General features: G+C 40.7%; 1 protein-coding gene across 1 annotated transcript; it reads right to left on the bottom strand.

Moving 5' to 3' along the window:
- Positions 1–2,912: 2,912 nt before the first annotated feature.
- On the bottom strand, positions 2,913–9,872 carry pax1a (paired box 1a). The gene is made up of 5 exons (XM_084045687.1): positions 9,512–9,872; positions 8,426–9,061; positions 6,598–6,734; positions 5,769–5,985; positions 2,913–4,283 (listed from the first exon to the last, which is right to left on the bottom strand). The coding sequence occupies exons 1-5, from the start codon at positions 9,513–9,515 to the stop codon at positions 4,180–4,182; spliced, it is 1,098 nt and encodes a 365-aa protein (XP_083901813.1). The 5' UTR covers positions 9,516–9,872; the 3' UTR covers positions 2,913–4,179.
- Between the last annotated feature and the right edge of the window lie 12,830 nt (positions 9,873–22,702).

The raw sequence follows: 22,702 nt of genomic DNA, 5'->3' as shown, positions 1-22,702 counted from the left end.
TGTCTGTCTGTCTGTCACATATTGTCTATAGATCTGAGCCACTGTGTAAAGTGTATAGTAAAGTGATGCCACTATTTCAAGCTTGATTCATTTTATTGTATGGAATTTGGGGAGGAAATCACTACTCCAGCCAATAAATGAACCAGCTGGAGTTCTGGACGTGGATATATAGTTACTATATACTGGCCTCGTAATTGGACACATCCTGACAGATTAACAGCTTTTATTGGCATTAAAAGAAAGGTTTAAATTAAATATATGAGCAAAAATAGCTCAATTGTCCTCTCTCTGTATCATGGTATAAAGACTAATTTCCTTACACAAATAAATTGCAAAGAAATGTGCTTTGTCATCGACACATAGTCAAAATATTGTTTTGTTTTTTGGATACTGGTAGCATATTTGACACTGATTAAAGAAAACAATCAAGTTGAGCCATTGGTCTAGATATTATTTTTTACATGATATTTGAATAAAATGGGCCTTTCTGCCTAGGCCTACTGTATCTCATTGCCATAGACATTGGTTCTCAAAGTGGGGTCCGGGGACCCCCAGGGGTCCTTGGAGGGGTACCAGGGGGTCCCCAGCAAAATGTGTTAATATAGTGTCACAATCATTGTAACCACTTTAAACATATTTTATAGTTTGGCGATTCAAAAATAGTGCCAGTGCCACACTATGAGCTTGTAGATCTGCTATTTTTTTTTTATCTTGAAAATGTGTGCAAATCTATATATTTTTTTTTTTAACATTTTGAACTCAAATATTTTCTTCTAGAGGTCCCTGGCACGAAATATTTTTGAGAAGGGGGTCCGCAGCCAAATACATATCATTTTGGGGGTCCTTGACATGAAAACGTTTGCTAAATGCTAAATAATTTCGGAGGGAGAGACACTAGCCTACTTATAATGGAATCAATATAAAATGTGCTCATATTTCCCATATTGTCCGACTTTCTCTAAATGGCATGCATAATGTTGCTTTTTTTATAGGCTACAAATGCCTTTGCGTTCACTATGTCAAAAGAATTCGGGCTAAATATTGAGGCTATTATAGGCGATGCTTTGGGATTGTAGTTTCACTCGCTGCAGACAGTACGTGTGTCACAACATGCACGAAACACAACGAATTCCAAGTGCCAGTCGCACAGAGAAAGTGCCTGCATCCCCAACAATCGTCCGTTCCGTTTATGAAATTATAATTAGGCTAAATCAGTGGCGTCATTTTGTTAAAAACTAGAGGGTGGCAAAAAGTCGCCACTTACGCCCTATTTAAAAAAAATAGCAGATCTACTGCTATTTTTGAAAAAAGAGAGGAAAATAATAGATTATTTTTTTTGCCTGCATGTAATGACATGCCCAAAATAGGGAGGCCAGTTTTAAAGTGATTCATGAACATATGGTTGCAGAAAGAAAACAAGTGTCTATACGTGTTGATCTGAAATCAGATTAATCTGCCGAAAAGGAGGAAATATATATACAAGACCAGAATTTTGAGGTTAAATGTGAAAGCTATAGGGTGTGGCAAATTATTGCCATCCCCTGGAACCCCAAATGACGCCCCCCTGGGCTAAATATCCGTTCGTTTACATAGAACACGACACAACATCGCTTGTCAAATGAACTGATACAATTCTCATGCAGATCGTCGGGTCTTTTTCGACTGTTTGGCTTTGCGTGATGAAGTAGACTAAATGAAGTGGTGAATTGGCAGAGGTGGAAAGTAACTAGAGTATTTCCAACTTCCAATACTTTTACTTCTACTCCACAAGATCCAAATATTGTACTTTAACGTCCCCACCACAATTATTTGAACACTTGAGTTACTCGTTAGGCCTACTTTGTAGATTTTGATTCTTATCACAAAACATTGATTATTATCACATAACTTCAGCCCTATATATATTTCGGCCATTTGAAAATAGCCGATCTACAAGCTCGCGATGTGTCCCGATGCAACGCATTGTGAGCTTGTAGAGCTGCTATTTCAAAATATTTGTTAATACATTTTGAACTTGTATGAAATGGGACATTCTGCACAAAGAGTAGCCTACGTTCTACTTTTGGTACTTTATTTTGATGCCAATACGTTTGTTGGAGTCTGACTCACGTAGGCTACTTTAGCATGTAGGCTTAATTGGACGGGGGCAGCAGCAGTGTGCGCACGCACCATTGGCTATGCGTGCATGTTAACCAAGCACATCCAAAATGAATGTGCTTGATTAGTCATCAGATAGATTTCCCTCCTCATAGCAGGTAAAGCATGGTGATAGCATCGCTACAGGCACCAGTCTGTGTCAAGGTTCACTGCGAGTTTAACTGGAAGTGTGGCATCATTAAACCCATGGCTGCACATCACAGCATTAATCCCTCTCATTTCCCTGTCGATGAATGCCATCTCATAATTTTGGGGGTGGGGGGGGGCTAGGGGGGGGGGGGGGGGGGGGGGCAGATGACACTGAAGTCACAAAATTGAAGGACTTTTAAAAAAGAGAAAGAAAGAAAATAAAAGGACGATTGCTGCATCAAAACTCAAAAGTAGGCTAATCAATATACTATGAAAACTTGGCCAAATTGTCAAATAATATTGAAAGGGACAACATTTGGGAAAATAGCCGATCTACAAGCTCACAGTGCCCAAACTGAGTCAAACTAAATGCCTCAACTACAATTCCAAATGCTTGTCAGGATGGGGGGTCCCCGGTTCAAATATGATTATTTTCGCAGCCTGAAAAGGTTGAGAACCACTGGCCTAGAGGAGGTGCAGTACCATTGATTAATGTCCCAATGCCCGATAAAGTACCAATAAAGTATTCAATCAACCAAAAACTTAAGTTAGATCAATTTATATACAGGCCTATATATATATATATATATATAAATGATATTCATATCCATGCAGGCAGGGAAATGTCGGATGTAAGAAAGCCTTTATTTTTGAATATTTACAATGAATTTATAAAAATATATAATTAAAGCTTTTGCAGATATTTTACATTTTACAATTTATCTCTTTGTTCACATCGTATAGTCGCTGTGGAATGGAATCAGATAATTGCATGACGTGGTCAGTCTATCTAAGAGGAAAGTCCCCATTAAATATGGAGGCGTTTTAGAATGAAACATCAGTGACAAACAGAAACAAAAGTGTACTTTGATCCTGTTACCAGAAATATAATAATAAGCTAAGAAAACATGAAGTATTTCTCTGGGAGAAAAGGGGATTAAAAACTACCAACCACCGCTGTCAAAAAAGCACCAAAAATACAATCCATAAAAGCTTACATTCATATGGCCCAAAGGCCGATCATAGTTAAAGACCATTGTGTAAAAAAAAAAGCATCTGCATGGGTCTCTCTGACCAATCACAGCCCCAACTGTAACGCCTGATTTATGGTCCGTCGTACAACGGTGTGGCGTGGACGAAAATAGCAGTGGTGGAAAGTAACTAAGTACTTGTACTCATGCAATGAAGTACTGTACAATTTTGAGGTACTTTCAATTTACTGGAGTATTTCCAATTTGCAACATCTCAGAGGCAAATATTGTACTTTTACTCTACTATTATTTTTAAAACGTTATACTTTGTAGATTTTGATTATTATTACAAAACATACATTAACCACTTCAGTCCTATATACATTTAGGCCATTCGAAAATAGCCGATCTACAAGCTCACAAGGTGTGGTGATTGTGAGTTTGTAGATCTGCTATTTTCAAAAGATTTTTATACATTTTATACATTTGAAAACTTGTGAAGTGGAAAAGAGTACTAGAGTAATAGAAAGAGTACTTTCTACTGTTGGTACTTCAAGTACATTTTGATACCAATACTGTTGTACTTTTACTCAAGTAAATGTTGAATTTCGGACTTTTACTTGTAAAAAACAATTGAGTACTTTTTCCACCACTGGTAAATAGCCATATCACGCGTCGCGTCGCGCGATCTGGCTATTTTTTCGTCTTTATATGACGAACACAAACCGGGGCTTAAAGTCACAAACACCCCAGCAAAAAAACAACAAAACATGAATAGTGCTCGCACTTACTGTTGGGGGAGAGTTCTTGAAATGCGTTCAAATAATATGGATTCTGCGCGTCTTTTTTTTGCGTAAGTGTATAAGTCCAGTTTTTGGGTTGTGGTCAGTGGAACCTTTGTCCAGTCCAGGTTGTGTAACTGTTATGAGGATGAGGTAGGGAGGTTGAGTCCATGGACGATGTTGTTTAATGCTTCGTGTTGCTGCTGTTTGGTCAGACTCAGTGGACTGGGGGGTTTTCTGTCTCCTGCGTCAACAACACACACACACACACACACACACACACACACACACACACACACACACACACACACACACACACACACACACACACACATATGTTTCTTGATGAATTGAATACACCGGACCACAATGGAAAAACAAGGCTTCAGGGCTTTTTGTGTGATCCTTTTAGCATCATTGTATAATCGTACCACTGTTGCAAACTGTTAATGAAGTAGTCAATCAATCAATCAATCAATCAATTCACACACACACACACACACACACACACACACACACACACACACACACACACACACACACACACACACACACACACACACACACACACACACACACACACACAAACATGTTTATTATATGGAGCTTGTCACGAACAACCCGACATATTGTTTCTTCAACGAAACTCTTCAGAGTGCAGGCAGGGGGAAACGCATCGAGTCCAAACGTTGCATTATTTACCAGGATTATAGGCCTATATAAACTGGCAAGCATTATGGTTATGATAAAATAATTTAAGCCAAGAATATACAACATTTGTGTTCGCAATGTCATTTCTTTAAAAAAAAATAATAATAATGATTAATGAGTTTTTTTTATTTCCGTGAGCCATGCATAACAATAATTTCTGGGACGACCGTTGTTCCGAGTTTGAAATGTCAATATCTGATAAGCCAACCTGTAATGAATCACTTCTGTTTTCACAAGAATGACAGAACGCAAAATGTATTTCCAAAAAAAGGGCGTGTGTGTGCGCGCGCGCGCGCGTGCGTGCGTGTGCTGCGCACGTGCGTGGGTATGTATGAGTGTGAGAAATAATTCCATGAGCGACAGGATTGACATGCAAGGTTTAAAAGGAAATTTAAAAAAGAATATGATAAAAGAAGAGAAGATAATAATAAATAATGTTGTATCAAACTGCACTATATGCTGCACATTCTGCGCGAATGAACAAATAATCAAAATATTAATGATACATAAATAACATGAATTATTCTCATTATTAATATAATTCCTGTGTGTGCAATTAACCTACATTTGGACAGAGGACGAAACACGTTGCGCCAGCTGTCTCCAATTTTCAAATTACGCAAAAATATTAGGCCGCGTTATCGCTGCCCGTATCAAGAATAGCAGTGATGGAAAAAGTACTCACATACTGCAATGCAGAAATACTCTGTTACGAGTAAAAGTCCAGAATTCAAAATGAGTAAAAGTACAAAAGTATTGGTATCAAAATGTACTTAAAGTACCAAAAGTAAAAGTACTCATTGTGCAGAATGTCCCATTTCACTAAATGTTTTTAAAGAATAGTTTGAAAATAGTAGATCTACAAGATTTTTTTTTTGACTTAAGTACAGTACTTGAGTAAATGTACTAAGTTACTTTACACCACTGAAGAATGGCACGATACACAACCCTGCAAAGTCCAACCCAACCCCCCCAAAACGAGCCCCAATATGTATGTATATAGGCTAATATGCTGCACCTTCTCTCGCTGGGTGTTTGAAGGCCATGGCGGAGTGCAGTTCCCCGGCATGCATTGCCATGCCCCCGCCTCCCCCTGCATGGGACAGCGCGGTGCTCTGGCTCTGCGTCCAGTGGTGTCCGGGGGTCACGTAGCCCCCCGTCGGCCCGCTGTACACGCCGTACTGGTTGGACGGCGTGTACGCGCACGGCACGTAGCTGGACAGCGTGGACGACGGCTGCAAATAATGTATAAAACAAACACAAATATAAAACCATATAAAACACACGTAGACATAAATAAACACGCATATTGTCTGGCCTTCCCTAAAATGATGTATTTTGTTTAGACCTATGCATTTGGAATGTATTGAATAAAAAGTGTGTGTGTGTGTGTGTGTGTGTGTGTGTGTGTGAGAGAGAGAGAGAGAGAGAGACTGTGCAATTTCAGAGCGTAGGCTACAGGCTAATATCAATTATTTCTGTATCGGAAATGTAAACACGTAGGACTCGCCTCCTTCAAGGCGTGTGTGTGTGTGTGTGTGTGTGTGTGTGTGTGTGTGTGTGTGTGTGTGTGTGTGTGTGTGTGTGTGTGTGTGTGTGTGTGTGTGTGTGTGTGTGTGTGTGTGTGTGTGTGTGTGTGTGTGTGTGTGTGTGTGTCACACACGCACGCGTGCGTGCGCATGAACCGTGTTTGTGGTTGTGCACTAGAGGAGAAAAGTAAATGGTGTAATTACACCGTCACACAAGTCTGCATAACTAGCATGGTGTGTCGTTTAGGGTGAAAAGCTGCGCTCCACAGAACCGCAGCGGGACGTCCCGTCCACGTCCAGTTTCTTTGCTTTTTTTACCTGCGCGTATTTTATATCCGCGTCAATGGATGATTTGTCCATGCCGTTGACAGCGTGATGAGCCGCGGGGAAGGACGCTCTGTTCACTGAACTCCAGTCCTCCATCTTACCGTAGCCGGCCTCTGCTTGAGCTATGGCTGGTGAAGAGAGACACAAATAACAATTATCACTATATGAATTCAGTACAAAGGACCCCAATGGAAACAAGCCAATGGCTTTCTTAGGGTTTTTAATTCCTATTAGCTGACCTTGTATTGAACTGTACTTGCATGTGTTTTTTTCTGCAAACTTTTAATACACGACTCAACCAATCAATGAATCAATCAAAACACATCCTGTTCAATTGTTTGGAACATGTAAAAAAAAAAGCAAAATGCGCAACACAGATTAGTTTATTGTTATTTTTTTGGGTCAGACTGGTGTCAATTCAAATGAGCTTTATACGCATGATAAAACATACGTTTACAGTGTCCAAATATAATAAAAACTGTTTTAAGAAAATGGGCAAAGTGTATGCAGTTGGAGGGGGTATAGCATTGTGTTAAAACGATGTCACATTGCGTCGTTATATACATATGTATACAGGGTAAAGCTGTATATGTCACAATTTAATCTAACTTTGGGAATATCAGTTTGTGAAAAATTATTCATTCCTTCACAATCTGTAAATTCAAGAATATGCTTTTTTATGTGGTTCATATTTTCATAATCATAACGTTTTGGGAACAGGCCTCGCTCTCAGTGCTACTCCACAGCAAAATGTCTGGTGCTAAGATCTAATTGTGTAAGTAAAAAAACAAAAACGTTGGAAAGTAATTCATAAATAAATAAATAGAAACTATGTAAATAAACATCATAAACACTATTTAAAATGGTATGAAACGTGTTTATTTAATTAAATCAACTCTTCAGCTAGTTTATTTTCCAGTCAATATATTTAATAGGGCCATTTTGTATAGCCTACTCATTGCAGAAAATCCACAAGATGCAGGTCTGCGTGCTGATATTATTGGTGTTATTTCTGAGCATATACATCATCCATCAGAGAGGACAGAACATGTCCCTCTAACTAAAGACGTTGAAAAGGATTAGAGAGGATCTATTACGTCAGCAAGATGTTTACAAAAGCATCATTCCGTGAAAAGGCCTATATTGACTTTTCCTTATTGCTTTCTTGTTGAATGAACGATGAACTCGAGAGGCCTAAGTTAACCTAACGTCTCTAATAGCTGCCTGATATAGACTGAGTATGACATAATAACACACATTATATTATAGGCTTATGGACTTGCACGACACGAGACTATTGAAACGTAGTCAGAAAAGCATGAATAACTGGATCATGCACGGCACGACCCCGAGGCCTATAGGCCAGTGGTTCTCAAACTTGTTCATGTCAAAGACAAAATTGCCAAATTGACAATAATGTATTTAGCCGCGAACCCCCATCTCAAAAATAGTTTTGCGAGGGGCCTCCAGAAGTAAAGATTTTAGTTACAAACAAGTCTGCATAACTACACAAATATATATTCAAATATTTGCACACATTACCACTATTTTTCAAAAAAATGCAGATCTACAAACTCATAGCTGGCACTCGGTGCCGCGCTATGCCACGCTATATGAGCTTGTATATCTGCTATTTTTGAATAGCCAAACTAAGTATAACATATGGTTAAAGTGGTTAAAATGATTGTGAAGCTATATTAGCTCATTTTGTTGGGGACCCCCTGGTACCTCCCCTAAGGACCCCTAGGGGTCCCCGGACCCCACTTTGAGAACCAATGCTATAGGCTATGGTAATCGTGCCCGTGGAAGAATGACCCACCTGCCGGGTCCATGAAAGCCCTGATGCCGAGGATGTTCGTGACGGTGTGCGCCGAGGGCCAGGCCCTGGATATGCTGACATGGCTGGGCAGACCCCCGGTGGGGCTGGTCATCTTGCCGCCGGTGGGCGACATGGCGTTTGGGTACGAGTAAGGGTAGATGTGGTTGTAGGACAGGCCGCCCTGCCCTCCGCCGCCCCCCTGCTTCATGCCGCCCCCCTCGTACTGCCCCGGCTGGGAAAGGTTCCCGATCTTGTTGCGTAAAATCCGGCTGATCGAGCTGACCGAGGGCACGTTGTACTTGTCGCACACGCCGTCCGCCAGCAGCCTGTCGCGGATCTCCCAGGCGAATATCCCCGGGTCGCCCTGTTTGTATTCCCTTATGTTCTTCACCACGTTCGGCGTGGTGACCCGCGGCTTGCTGCCGCCGATGGCGCCCGGCAGGATGGAGCCCGTCTCGTTGTACCGCGCGAGGATCTTGCTCACGCAGCCGTGGGAGACGCGCAGCTGTCTGCTAATATCACAGGGTCTGATGCCCAGCTGGGCCAGCTCCACTATCCTCAGCCGTATGGCGTTGGGCAGGGGTCGCCCGTTGACGAACACACCGCCTAGCTGGTTGACCTCTCCATAGGTTTGCTCTGCAGGGGGAATACAAAACATATACAGAAGTTACCCATTTATTAATAAACGTGTGAGGGCATGCACATGCATAACAACAGAATGCGACTTTAAACAAAATATCCAGCTTGGCTGTGGGGGGAATTAATTTCCCAGAATTCTTGACAAGGAATGCTTTCGATTATTTAATTGTGCCATTACGCAACGAGAAAAAAACAAAACAATACAAAACAGACAATAATGTATTTCTGGTCGCCCATTGTCTTGCTATAAGGCTCCGTTTCAAATTTGGTTCGGCATCACAACTGGAATTTGCACCATGTTATCTGGTTAAGATTCCAGATAATAAAAGCATACGGTTATTTTGTCGCGTTGCTGTGGTGGCAGCCAGGCGTGGTGGTGGGTGGTGGTGGCGAGGCTTGGTTCCTCCATGCCAACTGAAGCATGTAGATGGTTAACAGCAATCTTACCCATTTGCCTATGTTGCGAGATGCTGTGGAATAGTTGCCCCTCAATGGCTGAACGGTACGGTTCTCCCTTCTAGCAGCGAAGGAAGAGGCAATGGATCCAAAAACCCGGGGTGGAAGGAAAAACAAAACAGCACCTCTTCTTCACTTTCAACACAGCCCACCCTCTCCTCTCCTTTTGGATTTATTACGTTCCCCCCTTTTCTTTTTGTGGAAGAAGTGAGAGCTGTTGGAGAACTGAGAGGAACCGCTCTTCGTCGTTCACAATGGCACCAAAGTGATCTTCATCCGATAAAGACAGAATTGAGTTATCCTCCCGGAGAGGGCTGCAGTTTGCTGGGATTCATTCTGACGCGTCCCTGCGCGTCAACCCGGTGACGCTATGGACGTTGTTCTATAGCTTTGATTTCATTGGTCGTCCCGCCTCTGGATGTGCCGTAACGTAATACGCGCGGTTCTCAACGTCGGGTTCGGCGACCACCGGAGGGACCACATGGACCCCGTACTCTGAGGGTGTACAAATGGAACCAAATGGACCCTTACGGGTCCATTTGGTTCCATTTGTACACCCTCAGAGTTACATTAACACTGAGAATTCAAAGCGTCGATTGAACTCAACTTTTTTTACACTCTCAGAGTTACGGATCTGTAAAGGATCCATTTGGGACGTCCCCTGGTGGGCCCCGGACCAGACGTTGAGAAACTACGGGGACGTAATGCATACGCCATCCGGTTTGAGAAACACAACCTCCCCCGAATATCTTTGCATATAGGAGGAAAGAGAGGGAAGTGACAGAGAGGTTTCATCCAGCATGCAGCCCTCTGGTAAGGAATGGTTTAGCACTGGATAGGATTTGGAAACATAGTCGAATTCAGTTTTGTACATAAATAGCTGAGATATTATAGAACCTCTGTTATGGACAACATAACAGCATATTAACACGTTGTTACAGTTACCGGCGCAGGCGTGAGCTATTCACATGACGATGCATGCGTTAGAAAGTTATACGAAAGCCTAGCTATACAGTACTTTTTGTTTTCTTCAAGTGAATTAGTCTAGCTATAGAATATCTGTGGATCGGGTTTCGTCTTACGAAAAATAAATAAATAAATTCATAAATGTAAATACATTTTTCTAGCCTATTATATCTGGAAAGCTGACAACTCACAAATCCCTATTCTTTTTATTTAGGTTTCCACTATACTTGGACAGTGTGGACAGACAGACAGACAGACAGACAGGTCCAGAGGGACAGACAGACAGACAGCAGTCCAACAGGACTCACTTATAGGCTATACTGCATTGCATATGGAGATGTCGCTTGCCGAAGAAATATCATTATGTTCTTTCCCGGCAAGCGACACCGCCCTATACAACGGAGTATGGCTATAAATTAGGATTTAATGTCAATATACACAGACTCATATAGCCGGTATTGCAAGCCATTTCCCGGTGTAAAAAAAAACAACCAAACCCATGCATGTAATCGATACCTCTGTAGATTGCAACGCTCCCAGACTATTGGATATCTATGGATTCCAGAGGCGTACATTATCACAGCATGTTCTCGGAGTTTCCTGTGGAAGTTTAGAGAACGAGCATCAGTTTATTGGTCGCTCGCAAAATGTCACTTGTTAAAAGTTTAACGGTCGACCCGATGGTAACAAGGTGCCGGTGTGTCCCTGCATGCATGCAGCTCCTCTCTCTCTCTCTCTCTCTCTCTCTCTCTCTCTCTCTCTCTCTCTCTCTCTCTCTCTCTCTCTCTCTCTCTCTCTCTCACACACCAGTTCACCATGCAGAGCCTCGAACACATAGGAGGACAAGTCAACACATGGAACACATCAGGTTAGCCTCTGCTTGGAGAGTATAGACATAGAGTATAGCGCTGAGAGTGTCGGGCAGAAACCTCATATCTCCATCTTTCAAAAAAAAAAAAAAATGTGTGTGTAAATGAACCACTTAAATCCCATATAGTCCCTCAGGGCTCTATGCTAGTGTATTTCTGTTTTCTGTTATTTATTGTGGGGAAATCTTTCTGCAAGGCATTGTGAGCTTGTCGATCTGCTATTTTCTGCGAAAGCTTTCCCCATGATGCTGTGGTTGAAGAAAAAGTGGTTATTGATGCCCTATACTTTATCATAAGGGTGTCGCACAAAAGTAGTGAAAATAGCCAGATGTACAAGCTTGTAGATCGGCTATTTAAAAAATATATATAAATATAAAAAAGAGGAACTGTTTTGAACATGGGCCTACAAGGTTTCCACAGTAATAATGAGGACTTCTCTCTATTGACGACATACATACGAAAGCAGGAACTAAGATTGAGTTTAAAGTAAGATAGATGCTGAACAAATGTTTGTGTTATAGATATAAGCTATATGGATGAAATGATAACCTATACGTCTTCTGCTGTGTAACTGTAATATACTGGTCGATGACACTGACATTATTTGTTAAATTAAAAGTCTCTCTCTCTCTCTCTCTCTCTCTCTCTCTCTCTCTCTCTCTCTCTCTCTCTCTCTCTCTCTCTCTCGCCGGGGTCTCTAAACTCCCCTCATCTGGACAATATAGGAATTACATGGTCGTTCTGGCATATTATTTGTCTTCACTGTACAATTAATTATTATTCTTTTTATGGGCCTGTTTGTTATGTTTGTCCCATGTCGTTTGATTTCAAAACAGGTCTATGTGTACCTATTCTGACAATACATATTCCATACATGTATATTAAAATGTTACGGGACAGATATTGATATATTAATTATTATTTAGGCCTATACGGCTCCATAAGAATTTAATTAATTCATTATCTCCCCGTTGATCATGCCTTAATTAATTGGCTATTAAACGACTCAAGCCCTTAATAAAATGTCACTTATCATATTCTTGCATTTTAAGGCCCATGCAAATTTTAAATAGGCTATTTACTTGGCACATCCTATTTAAACTCATTTTTGTATTGTTGTGACATAACGCAAACGAATAAGCTGCTATTAGAACGACAGAATGAATATATGCTATAAGCTATCACGCATATTTATAATCTAAACATTTTATGGTTGAATTACGTGTAAAATAATGTCTGGCCTATATATGAATACTTTAAAGATAAGCGCCGATAGGAACATGTTGCTGTTTAATTTTGGATGGTCTTTCATGACACTTTAAAGACAACGTGATAAAAATACATCAGCACTATAAGTCGGAGGGAACTTTGCTTTTCGTTTTTTTCCGAAATTAGGAATATAGCCTGTATTTTATTCTTTCTCTTTTTCTCCCTTTTCTCCAACATGGTCCTGTGTATATATATATGTTTATTACATGCATCGATTGCTTTTACCCGTATTTAATCATCCTAACCTTATAGGTCTCTTCGCATACAATCTAATGTAACTACACTAACATTGTAGTAAATAAATACCTCTATATCGATATCTTGTGCGACCATGGAGTTGAGAGAAAATGGAAACTGCATGAAGTCAAATAAAATAAAAAAGCCAAGGAAAATATAATTCTCACCCACATATCGTTGATGCAGACAGCATCCAGCACGGCTGCTAAAATGTCCCCAATCACTGTGACATAACATATAGCATGATAATGATAACCCAATAAAGATGTGTCTCTCACAAGCAAGCCAAAGCCCTTAGGACCGCTACAGGCCAACGTATAGGCCTATACGCGATTGAAGCCGTGTGTATGTATGTAGGCTATATGTCGCTTGCCGACAAGAACAGATAAAGCTAAAAAAAATAATAATAATAACAATAAAACAAGTTTTTTTATGGACACCTCCGTGCGACGGAGAAGGCCTAGAAATTAACCACTTAAAACCCGCTGTAGGCCTACTTACTTGTAAACTGGGCCTGAGTTTGCTCGGCCTACTTGGAGCTTGGAGATCGGCTATTTTTGGCGAATATTTCCCCCAGAATATGGATGGATGCTGCAGGTTCAAGTGGTTTTTAAGGTTTATTTATTTCTATATTGACTTGAAGTACGCCACAGTGTGTTGGTGTGTGAAGCCCGTGTGTGTGCATGGTGTGTGCGTGCTTGCATGCCTGCATGTGTGCATGTGTGCGTGTGTGCCTGCGTGCGTGCGTGTGTGCGTGTGTGTGTGTGTGTGTGTGTGTGTGTGTGTGTGTGTGTGTGTGTGTGTGTGTGTGTGTGTGTGTGTGTGTGTGTGTGTGTGTGTGTGTGTGTTGACAGGTCACCTTTGCAGTTCCACATCATTACTTGTGAGGCTGAGCTTGTTGCGGCCTGATGCTCCAGTCCCTCACTTTCAATAGAGACACTTGTCCTCCTCACAGACAGACAGACAGACAGACAGACAGACAGACAGACAGACAGACAGACAGAAAGACAGTTGGCCTCAACGCATCATTAACACGGGCCAATATTAGCTAGTTAGTGTAATTAGCATCAAGCCGCCGCAGCATCATCATTATATAGCATATAGCTTCATGTCTGTCTGTCGGGTTGAAACCTTGTATGTCCAAAACCGTCCCTTTTTAAATAAAAAATAAAGGCAATTAAATAAAATAAAATGGTGAAAATAGCATTGCATAATGCATATATAAGCTCACAACGCATTGCATAGTGGCGCATGACCTTGTAGCTCTGCTATTTTCACTACTCCGGTGCGACAATTCTTATATGATGAAGCAGGGCATTAATTAACTAAAAATCATAATATTCGTCTCTGTCGGGTGGAAGCCTCACATGTCCATGTTTAAAGCAAAATTAACAGATCTACAAGCTCAAAACTGAACTTGTAGATCTGCTACTTTTGATGCTTTTGTTTTGTGTGACGCTGTAATATGATCAAGTAGGGCGTTAATTTACGAAACAATACAAACAAATACAATATGGAGATAGGAGGTTTCTGCCCGACAGCAACGATAGGCTATTTAATGCATTGTAAACGTCGGAGAGTATAGCCTAATTTCGGGGTCATCCTTTTCACAAAATAACTTAACATTATTTTATTTGATCTCGGTAGTATTTTCGCATTATTTTAAAATGAATAAAGAAATCGGTCTATAGATAGGCCTATATAGGCTTATATTTATTTTAATTTAGGCCTGTAGCTACATGGACTTGCAAAAGCACACCGACACATACTCAGATTACACAGTCAAATCATAATTGATCCATATTGACACTGAGGGTTTTACTGTGTATGTGTGTTCATTGTTGTCCTGATCTGGTTGAGCCTCCTGTGGACTCAATGGTCTCAGATGTAGTTGTGGTCTTCTAAAAACTAAACCCACCCGTTCTTCACGTCACGTGACCACCATGCTGCAAGGTGCAGCGACCCCAGTCGGTAAATATTGATCGTGGAGTTAAGTGTCATCAAAGGACTTTATCCGCTTAAAAGTGCATTGTTTCTGATTTTTTTTGCGTGGAGATCCTTTTAAACACAGTGGTTCTCAAACTTTTTTCACTTTGAGAATTACATGCACTGTAAAAATCCTTAGAGTTCATTTAACTCAGGGAGTGTGCAAATGTAACCAACTGGTCCATTTGGTTACATTTGTACACTCTCAGTTATAAATGGATACATTACTTGTGAACATGAAACCCCACAGATATACTTGGGACCCCCATTTCAAATGATCCTGCCATTTGTAAGCAAATTTAATTAAATTGTCTAAATCAATGGTTCTCAAAGTGGGGTCCGGGGACCCCCAGGGGTCCTTGGGGGGGTTCCAGGGGGTCCCCAGCAAAAGTACTTAATATAGCATCACAATAATTTTAACCACTTTAACCTTTTATACTTTGGCTATTCAAAAATAGCAGATCTACAAGCTCATATGAGCTTGTAGATCTGCTATATTTCAAAACTCTTGAACATTAGTGAACATTTTTAACACAAATATTTGCTTCAGGGGGTCCCTGGCACAACATATTTTCAGATGGGGGTCCGCAGCCAAATATTTATCAATTTGGGGGTCCTTGACGTGAAAAAGTTTGAGACCCACTGGTCTAAATGTCATAACACGTGATAATTAGATGCCTAATATACTTGTAATATTTAAATCAAAGCAAATTGGAATTATAATTGAATGAATAATTTGGGCTCATAATTGGCTGGGGGGTTTGATTGGTCGATTGATTGATTGAATACTTTATTAACACTTTGCAAAGAGTACAAAGGTACAGCTATGCAATAATCCTAAAGAATAACACAAAAAGCCCTGAGGGCTTGTTTCCATTGTGGTCCTGTGTATTCAATTCATCAATAATCCTTCTCTGGAAACCCCCTGAAGGACCGTTGGTGGGCCCCAAGACCCCACTTTGAAAACCACTGTCATGATAGGCCACTGTGTATTGTGTGTGTGTGTGTGTGTGTGTGTGTGTGTGTGTGTGTGTGTGTGTGTGTGTGTGTGTGTGTGTGTGTGTGTGTGTGTGTGTGTGTGTGTGTGTGTGTGTGTGTGTGTGCAATTTTGAGCTACTTTTACTTTACTATTTCCAATGTTCAGTACTTTTTCTTCTACTCCACTACATCTCAGAGGCAAAAATTACACATTTCCTCCACTACACTTATTCGAAAACTTTAGTTAGATATATATTAGGTTTTGATTATTATTACAAGAATGCATTAACCACTTCAGCCCTATATCAATTTCGGTCATTTGAAAATAGCAGATCTACAAGCTCACAATGCCTTGTGACGCTACGCATTGTGAGCTTGTAGATCTGAAGAGTTTTATACATTTTGAAAACTTGAAATGCGACACTCTGCATAACAAGTACTTTCTACTTTTGGTATTAAGTACATTTTGATACCAATACTTTTGTTCTTGCACTTTCTAATACCGGACTTTTACTCGTAACAGAGTACTCATACATTGCAGTATTGATACTTTTACTCAAGTAAAACGTTTGAGTACTTTTTCCACCACTGTCCAGAACCCATAAGCATTCTATATGTGTCCAAGTTTATTTCCAGGCTGCAGTGTTGGTGAATATCAGTAGCTGACAGGAAACAAACATGGACCCAAGTCGTTTTTCATATAGCGCCGCAATTCCATTGACAAACGTCTGTAGTTACTGACTTCTTGGTGGTGAATAATCTTCTTAAACACCTAATGTAACATCATTAATGTTCAGCTGACGGATGAAGCAATGTTCCAACAGACAGACAGTCCCGTCCCGGGCTCATGTGAGCTATTATCTCTGATTGGGTTTTTTGCAAGGAATCAATGTGGAATATCTTTCACATATGTGTCTCAACAGAAAGCAGCATCCTACAGTATATAGGCTACTTTTTGATATGGTTTCAATTTGCTTTCCTCCTCCTCCCAAACTGGGATGGATGGACCATGGTGATTTATTGAAGGCTTGCTGTGTGCCCTACGGGTTTGATTTAGTGTTTGTGAGTCTTGTGATCTCATTTCTTTGCATGGAAATTATTAGGCAGGGTCCAGATTGTGTGTATTTAGCACACATATAGGATCTAAACGTGGGGGCTAGGAGCATGCTTATGAAGTCTTATTCCTGCTGTATTTCTGCAAGGACTTCAATAATCCTGGCGTAGCGTATTATAGGCTAAAATCAATGTTATATGTTGTTGTTGTTGACACTGACTGCATGGTGCCTTCTGGTCCTTGTTTCTTTTGGCAGGACCTGTATACCAGTGTTTCCCAAACACTGGGTCGGGACACATTTGTATGGGTCGCCGGTAAATATACCAAAAAATAATAATCATACAATCAAAGGAATTCCATGAAAAAAATACAATAAAATTAGAAAGTAGTGAAAATAGCCAATCTACAAGCTCACAACGTGTCGCAAAGCGACACGTTGTGAGCTTGTAGATCTGCTATTTTAACTAGTTTGGGTCTATGGGCAAATGCCAAATTTCTCTTTTGGGTCTCGAGCTAAAACAGTTTGGGGACCACTGCTGTGTATATATATACAGTAAATGCAGCTAAACCAATATTTATAGCACCTATATATTGGTCTTGACTAATAATCCCACATGATATAAAAATCAATATGATAAGCACATCACACGGAAGACAGTGTCTCAATGGAATTGTGTTGCTTTTTGCCAATTACAACTTTCATTGTGTTTTTTTTTTTTTCTTTTCAAATCCAACAGCTTTGTGAGTAAAACTCCTTGTGGGTTCATCCGGTCAGGCAGGTTCCTTTCTCCTCTGCTAATATACAAAATAAAATGTTAGTCCAGTTCTAAATATATCTGATCCACACACAGTGATGTGTACTTTCTTTGTACAGTCCCATTAAGAAGGAGAGATTCTGGAAGGTGGCGAGCTCACTGCATGCTTTTATAGCCCAGAGAACCCACTCTCTCTGGGTTGCAGAACTACGCCTAATGAGTGCGTTTGCAGTGGTGCCATGTGAGACATGCCAGCTTTTACCAGGCTGGAGTAATTGCTTGTGACCTTTACGAACACGTCTTGTGTGCACGAGGCGACTTCTAATTGTTACACTTAGTGGATGACTTGTCTAGCCAGAGTGGTTTGCTGCTGAATTTTTTTGTTTCCCCTCCATAGGCTTATAGCCCTTTTTTTTAGCAGTGGTGGAAAAAGTACTCCATATTTTTTTTAAGTATCAATACTCTGTTACAAGTAAAAATCCAGAATAAAAAATGTACTTGAGTAAAAGTATTGGCATCAAAATATACTTAAAGTACCAAAAGTAAAAGTACTCGTTGTGCAGAATTTCCCGTTTTTCAAATTTATACATGTATTTATACATTTTGGAGTAAAAGTACAATATTTGCCTCTGCAGTAAGTAGAAGTACTGAAAATTGGAAATACTCCAGTAAAGTAAAAAATAACCTCAAAACTGTACTTAAGTACAGTAGGCTACTTGAGTAAATGTACTTAGTTACTTTACACCCCTGCTTTTTACACAGAGAGAGAGAGAGAGAGAGAGAGAGAAAGAGAGAGAGAGAGAAATAGGAAGTGACAGAAAGAGAGGCAGTTTCAGAGAGAGTATAAGAGAAACGTTTTCAGAAAGTATCGTTGATTACAAGCTGCAAGGGAGTCAACTGAACCACTTAAACAGCATTATGGTTGAGCGGAGTCTCTCAAGGCTCCATACTAGTGTCTTTTCTGTTATTGTGGGGCGAAAGCATTCGCTGAAAATAGCAGCTCGACAAGCTCAGTGTTGTGAGCTTGTCTGTCTGCTATTTTCTGAGAACGCTTTTCCCCCACAATATGGATATGCTGGGGTTTAAGTGGTTAAACGCCCCAGGGGCAGTCCCTCAGAGGTCTATACTAGGCCCTCCCTCCTTTTCCCCCTCTTCAACCCAAACCTCTTTGCTGAAAACAGCCGACGTACAAGCTCAGAATGTGTCACAACGCAAGCTTGTAGATTTCGTTATTTTCTTCTAAAGTTCGCCCCCCAGAATAGGGACGCTGCTATATACAGTATAGGGTTAATGTGGATAACCCCAGTTGTTTTTTTATTTACAGTTGGTACTGTATGTATCTCGAAAAAAACGATTCACTTATAGCTACTAGCTGCTACATCGAGGTTATCAAACGTCTGTTCTATAGACTACATTACCAGACATCATCAAAATGCCAAGTATGCCCTTTCACTTAACCCATTAAGACCGGGAACGCATCTGTGTCATTTTAGATTTCTTTGGCTATTCAAAAATAGCAGATATACAAGCTCATAGCGCGGCACCGAGTGCCGCGATACGAGCTTGTAGATCTGCTATTTTTTAGAAAAATCCTGAAAATGTGTGCGAATCTTTTATATACATTTTCAACTCAAATCTTTGCTTCTGGGGGTCCCTGGAACAAAATATGTTTAGATGGGAGGGGGTCCACGGACAAATACATATTATTTTGGGGGTCCTTGACAAGTTTGAAAACCATTGAGCAACATAAGTAAAAAATAAAAAAAACTTTAGGAAAAAAGTACTTTAGGATTTAGAAGACATTTGTCAAATCCCCAGAAGCAAAGATTTGAGTTAAAAACTTTCGCTTTAAAAAAGTATATATATATTCAAACTAAAGATTTGCACACATTTTCACGATTAAAAAATAAATAAATAGCAGATCTTATGAGCTTGTAGATCTGCTATTTTTGAATAGCCAAAGAAATCTTAAAATGACACACATGCGTTCCCTTCCCGGCCTTAAAGGGTTAAAGACATAAACTTTGTGGCATATACAAGCTCTTTCATCTGAAAGGAGGAATTGGTATCAGTTTGTTTTGGGTTTCACAGCGTCGGGCCTTGGCCTTGAAATCCATGACAACTTCGCTGCATATTTAGGGACACAAATCTGGCTTTCATTGCAGAGTGGAAACATATTAAGGAAAATATAAAAGGCATATCTTTTTTTTCTCTCTCCGCGTGCTGCTGCGATTCAAAAAACTGTCAACAGAAAATATGAACAGGCCAGACTGTTAGCGTTCACAGTTTGATGTCTCCCTGTTATACAGAACCAGAGCTGCTCCTCTGGGCGGACCAATGAATGATAGAGACTCACTTTAAACCCAGATCTCTCTCTCTCTCTCTCTGTGTGTGTGTGTGTGTGTGTGTGTGTGTGTGTGTGTGTGTGTGTGTGTGTGTGTGTGTGTGTGTGTGTGTGTGTGTGTGTGTGTGTGTGTGTGTGTGTGTGTGTGTGTGTGTGTGTGTGTGTGTGTGTGTGTGTGTGTGTGTGCGTGCGTGCGTGCGTGCGTGCGTGCGTGCGTCTCTATCTCGCTCTCTCTCTCTCACAAGCACACACACGCAGTAGTGTAAAGTAACTAAGTACATTTACTGACGTCCTCTGCTTAAGTACAAGTTTGAGGTACTTTTACTTTACTGGAGTATTTCTACTCCACTACAATTATTCGAAAACGTCAGTTACTAGTTACTTTGTTGATTTTGATTATTATTACAAAACATATTAACCACTTCAGTCCTATATATAGTTCAGCTGTTTGAAAATAGCCGGTGCTACGTGTTGTGAGTACTTCTTCCATCACACACACACACACACACACACACACACACACACACACACACACACACACACACACACACACACACACACACACACACACACACACACACACACACGTTCGTCTTATTTGTGGGGAGCCTGGGGACATTACTTAACCTGCTGGCTCAACCTGTAACCCAGTGTGTTTACAATATACTGTATACTTTAAATACTCCAATAATACTGTACTTTGGTATAGTGCCAACTTAAGTAACTTTTCACAATCTCACATCATGTCTCCATAGAGATCAGTAGCAATCAAAGCCACACAAACATCTGCCCCGAGGACCCACTGTTACCACAGCATGGAACATCTGTGCTGATGTTCCAACATCTGCCCTGGATGGATGTTACCACTGGCATTCAGACCTTTGTTCCTGGATTTCGATATTAATAATTACTAACAGGCAAAGGAACGTCTCGAAAAATCTGACCAAAAGGCACACCCTGAAACAATACTTCCCTCATCTGGGTCTGTGTTTGTTTATGTGTCGGAAGAATGATTTAAAAGTACTTTTTTCTCTAAGCCAATAAGTGAGTGGTGATGACTATGTTATTGTATTGGTAGTATTGTTGATGTTTAGCCCCTATAAATAGGGTTTTTTGTGTATCAGTGTTAATGCTCAGAGTAAAAAAAGCCATGACACTAAATGAGGCATACGTTTTTCTCTGAGGAAACCTCTTATGATAGAATTCAAATTCAAAAACAGCAAAAGTAGCAGATCTGCAAGCTCAGAACACGTCGCTTTGCGCCGCGTTTCGAGCTTGCAGGCCTGCTACTTTTTACACTTTTGTGGTAGGGCATTCATTTAAGAAAAAACACAGGTTTCTGTTTCAATGAAATGAGGACTACACTCATATATTGCACCTGGTATCTTGGACTATCCATTCCAGCCAAGGAACCAATAGGAATGTGGAATCAAATGTGATCTAAATAGGTTTTTGTTTAAATAGGTCTGATTCCCAGTAAACGGTGCCGCCAGCTCGGCTACTGGTCGGTCACGGCAGGTGTTCCATCCAACCAGTAGATGGGCGCAATCCCTTGCCGTCTTCCCATGTGCTCATGATGACACTGCCATATACAGTAGTTGTGTTCGTTGGATCAGTGGTTCTTCACTTTCTCACGTCAAGAACCCCCAAATTGATATGTATTTGGCCACGGATCCCCATCTGAAAATATTAGCTGCCAATGCCAGAGACCCCTAAACAAGATTTGTATTTGTGTCGTTAAAATGTTTTTTAAAAGAAATGAGCTTGTAGTTTTTACAGTAGACTGACAGGAAATGGGTAGAGAGATGGGGGGTGACACGCTGCAAAGGTTGTCGGGAACGGGAGTCAAACCCGCGACACGCTGTCAGGCTGGTTATGCCAACCGTTCGGGCCATGAGCTTGTAGACTGGCTATTTTCAAATAGTTCATGTACAGTATATATAGGGTTAAAGTGGTGAAACCGATTGTGATGCTATGTTAACTCATTTTGCTGGGGAACCCTTGGAACCCCCCCCCCCCTTTGAGAAACACTGCCTTGGTGTGCGTCTGTGTGCGTGTGCGTGTGTGTGTGTGTGTTTGTATTACTATACTTGCGAGGACCAAGTATAGTAGAATTTGAAGAAATATACATTGTGAGGACCGTTTTCCTGGTCCTCACAAGACAAATGGTTGATTTATAGTTAAAAAAAATAATTTCTAGAGATAAGTTTATAATCAGAAAAACATTCAGGTCAGGATTAGACATTTAGAGGTTAGGTTTAGGGATTGGAATTAGAGTTCAACATGATTTATACTTAGTTGCGCGCCAGTGTCATGCACCGAAAAATAGCTGATCTATAAGCTCACAACGCGCCGCAGCGCAGCGCGTTGTGGGCTTGTAGATCTGCTGTTTTTCGGCTTTAGGTTTACAGTTAAAAATGGCAATTATTTTTTTTAAATGGCATTCATAACATGGCTGTCCTAAAGTGTTGATGTCCTCACAAGTATAGTAATACAAACGTGTGTGTGTGTGTGTGTGGTGGAATTTGGTTGGAGATACGGTGACCCTACTATACCCAACGCTACACTTGTTTTCTCTTGTCAAAGTGAAAAGAAGCGGCCGGTGCCTCCATGCGTTCTGGAGGAACACATGGTGGTTGTCGACACCCTCCTCCCCCCGGTTGGCAGCGGCTAAATTGGAAAATAAGGAGAAAATACAGGGGGAAAAAAGCGCAATTGACCATA

Source organism: Gymnoscopelus microlampas (assembly GCF_963454915.1).
Source record: "Gymnoscopelus microlampas genome assembly, chromosome: 20".
Taxonomy (NCBI): domain Eukaryota; kingdom Metazoa; phylum Chordata; class Actinopteri; order Myctophiformes; family Myctophidae; genus Gymnoscopelus; species Gymnoscopelus microlampas.
Note: the sequence above shows the minus strand (reverse complement) of the source record. Positions and strands in the feature narration are given on the sequence as shown.

Coding starts and splice junctions, on each gene's coding strand:
- pax1a (XM_084045687.1), bottom strand. Junction 6,735..8,425: donor GGCTTTCATGGACCCGGCAG/GTGGGTCATTCT, acceptor TCTCTTCACCAG/CCATAGCTCAAGCAGAGGCC. Junction 4,284..5,768: donor CAAACACCCAGCGAGAGAAG/GTGCAGCATATT, acceptor TTGTTGACGCAG/GAGACAGAAAACCCCCCAGT.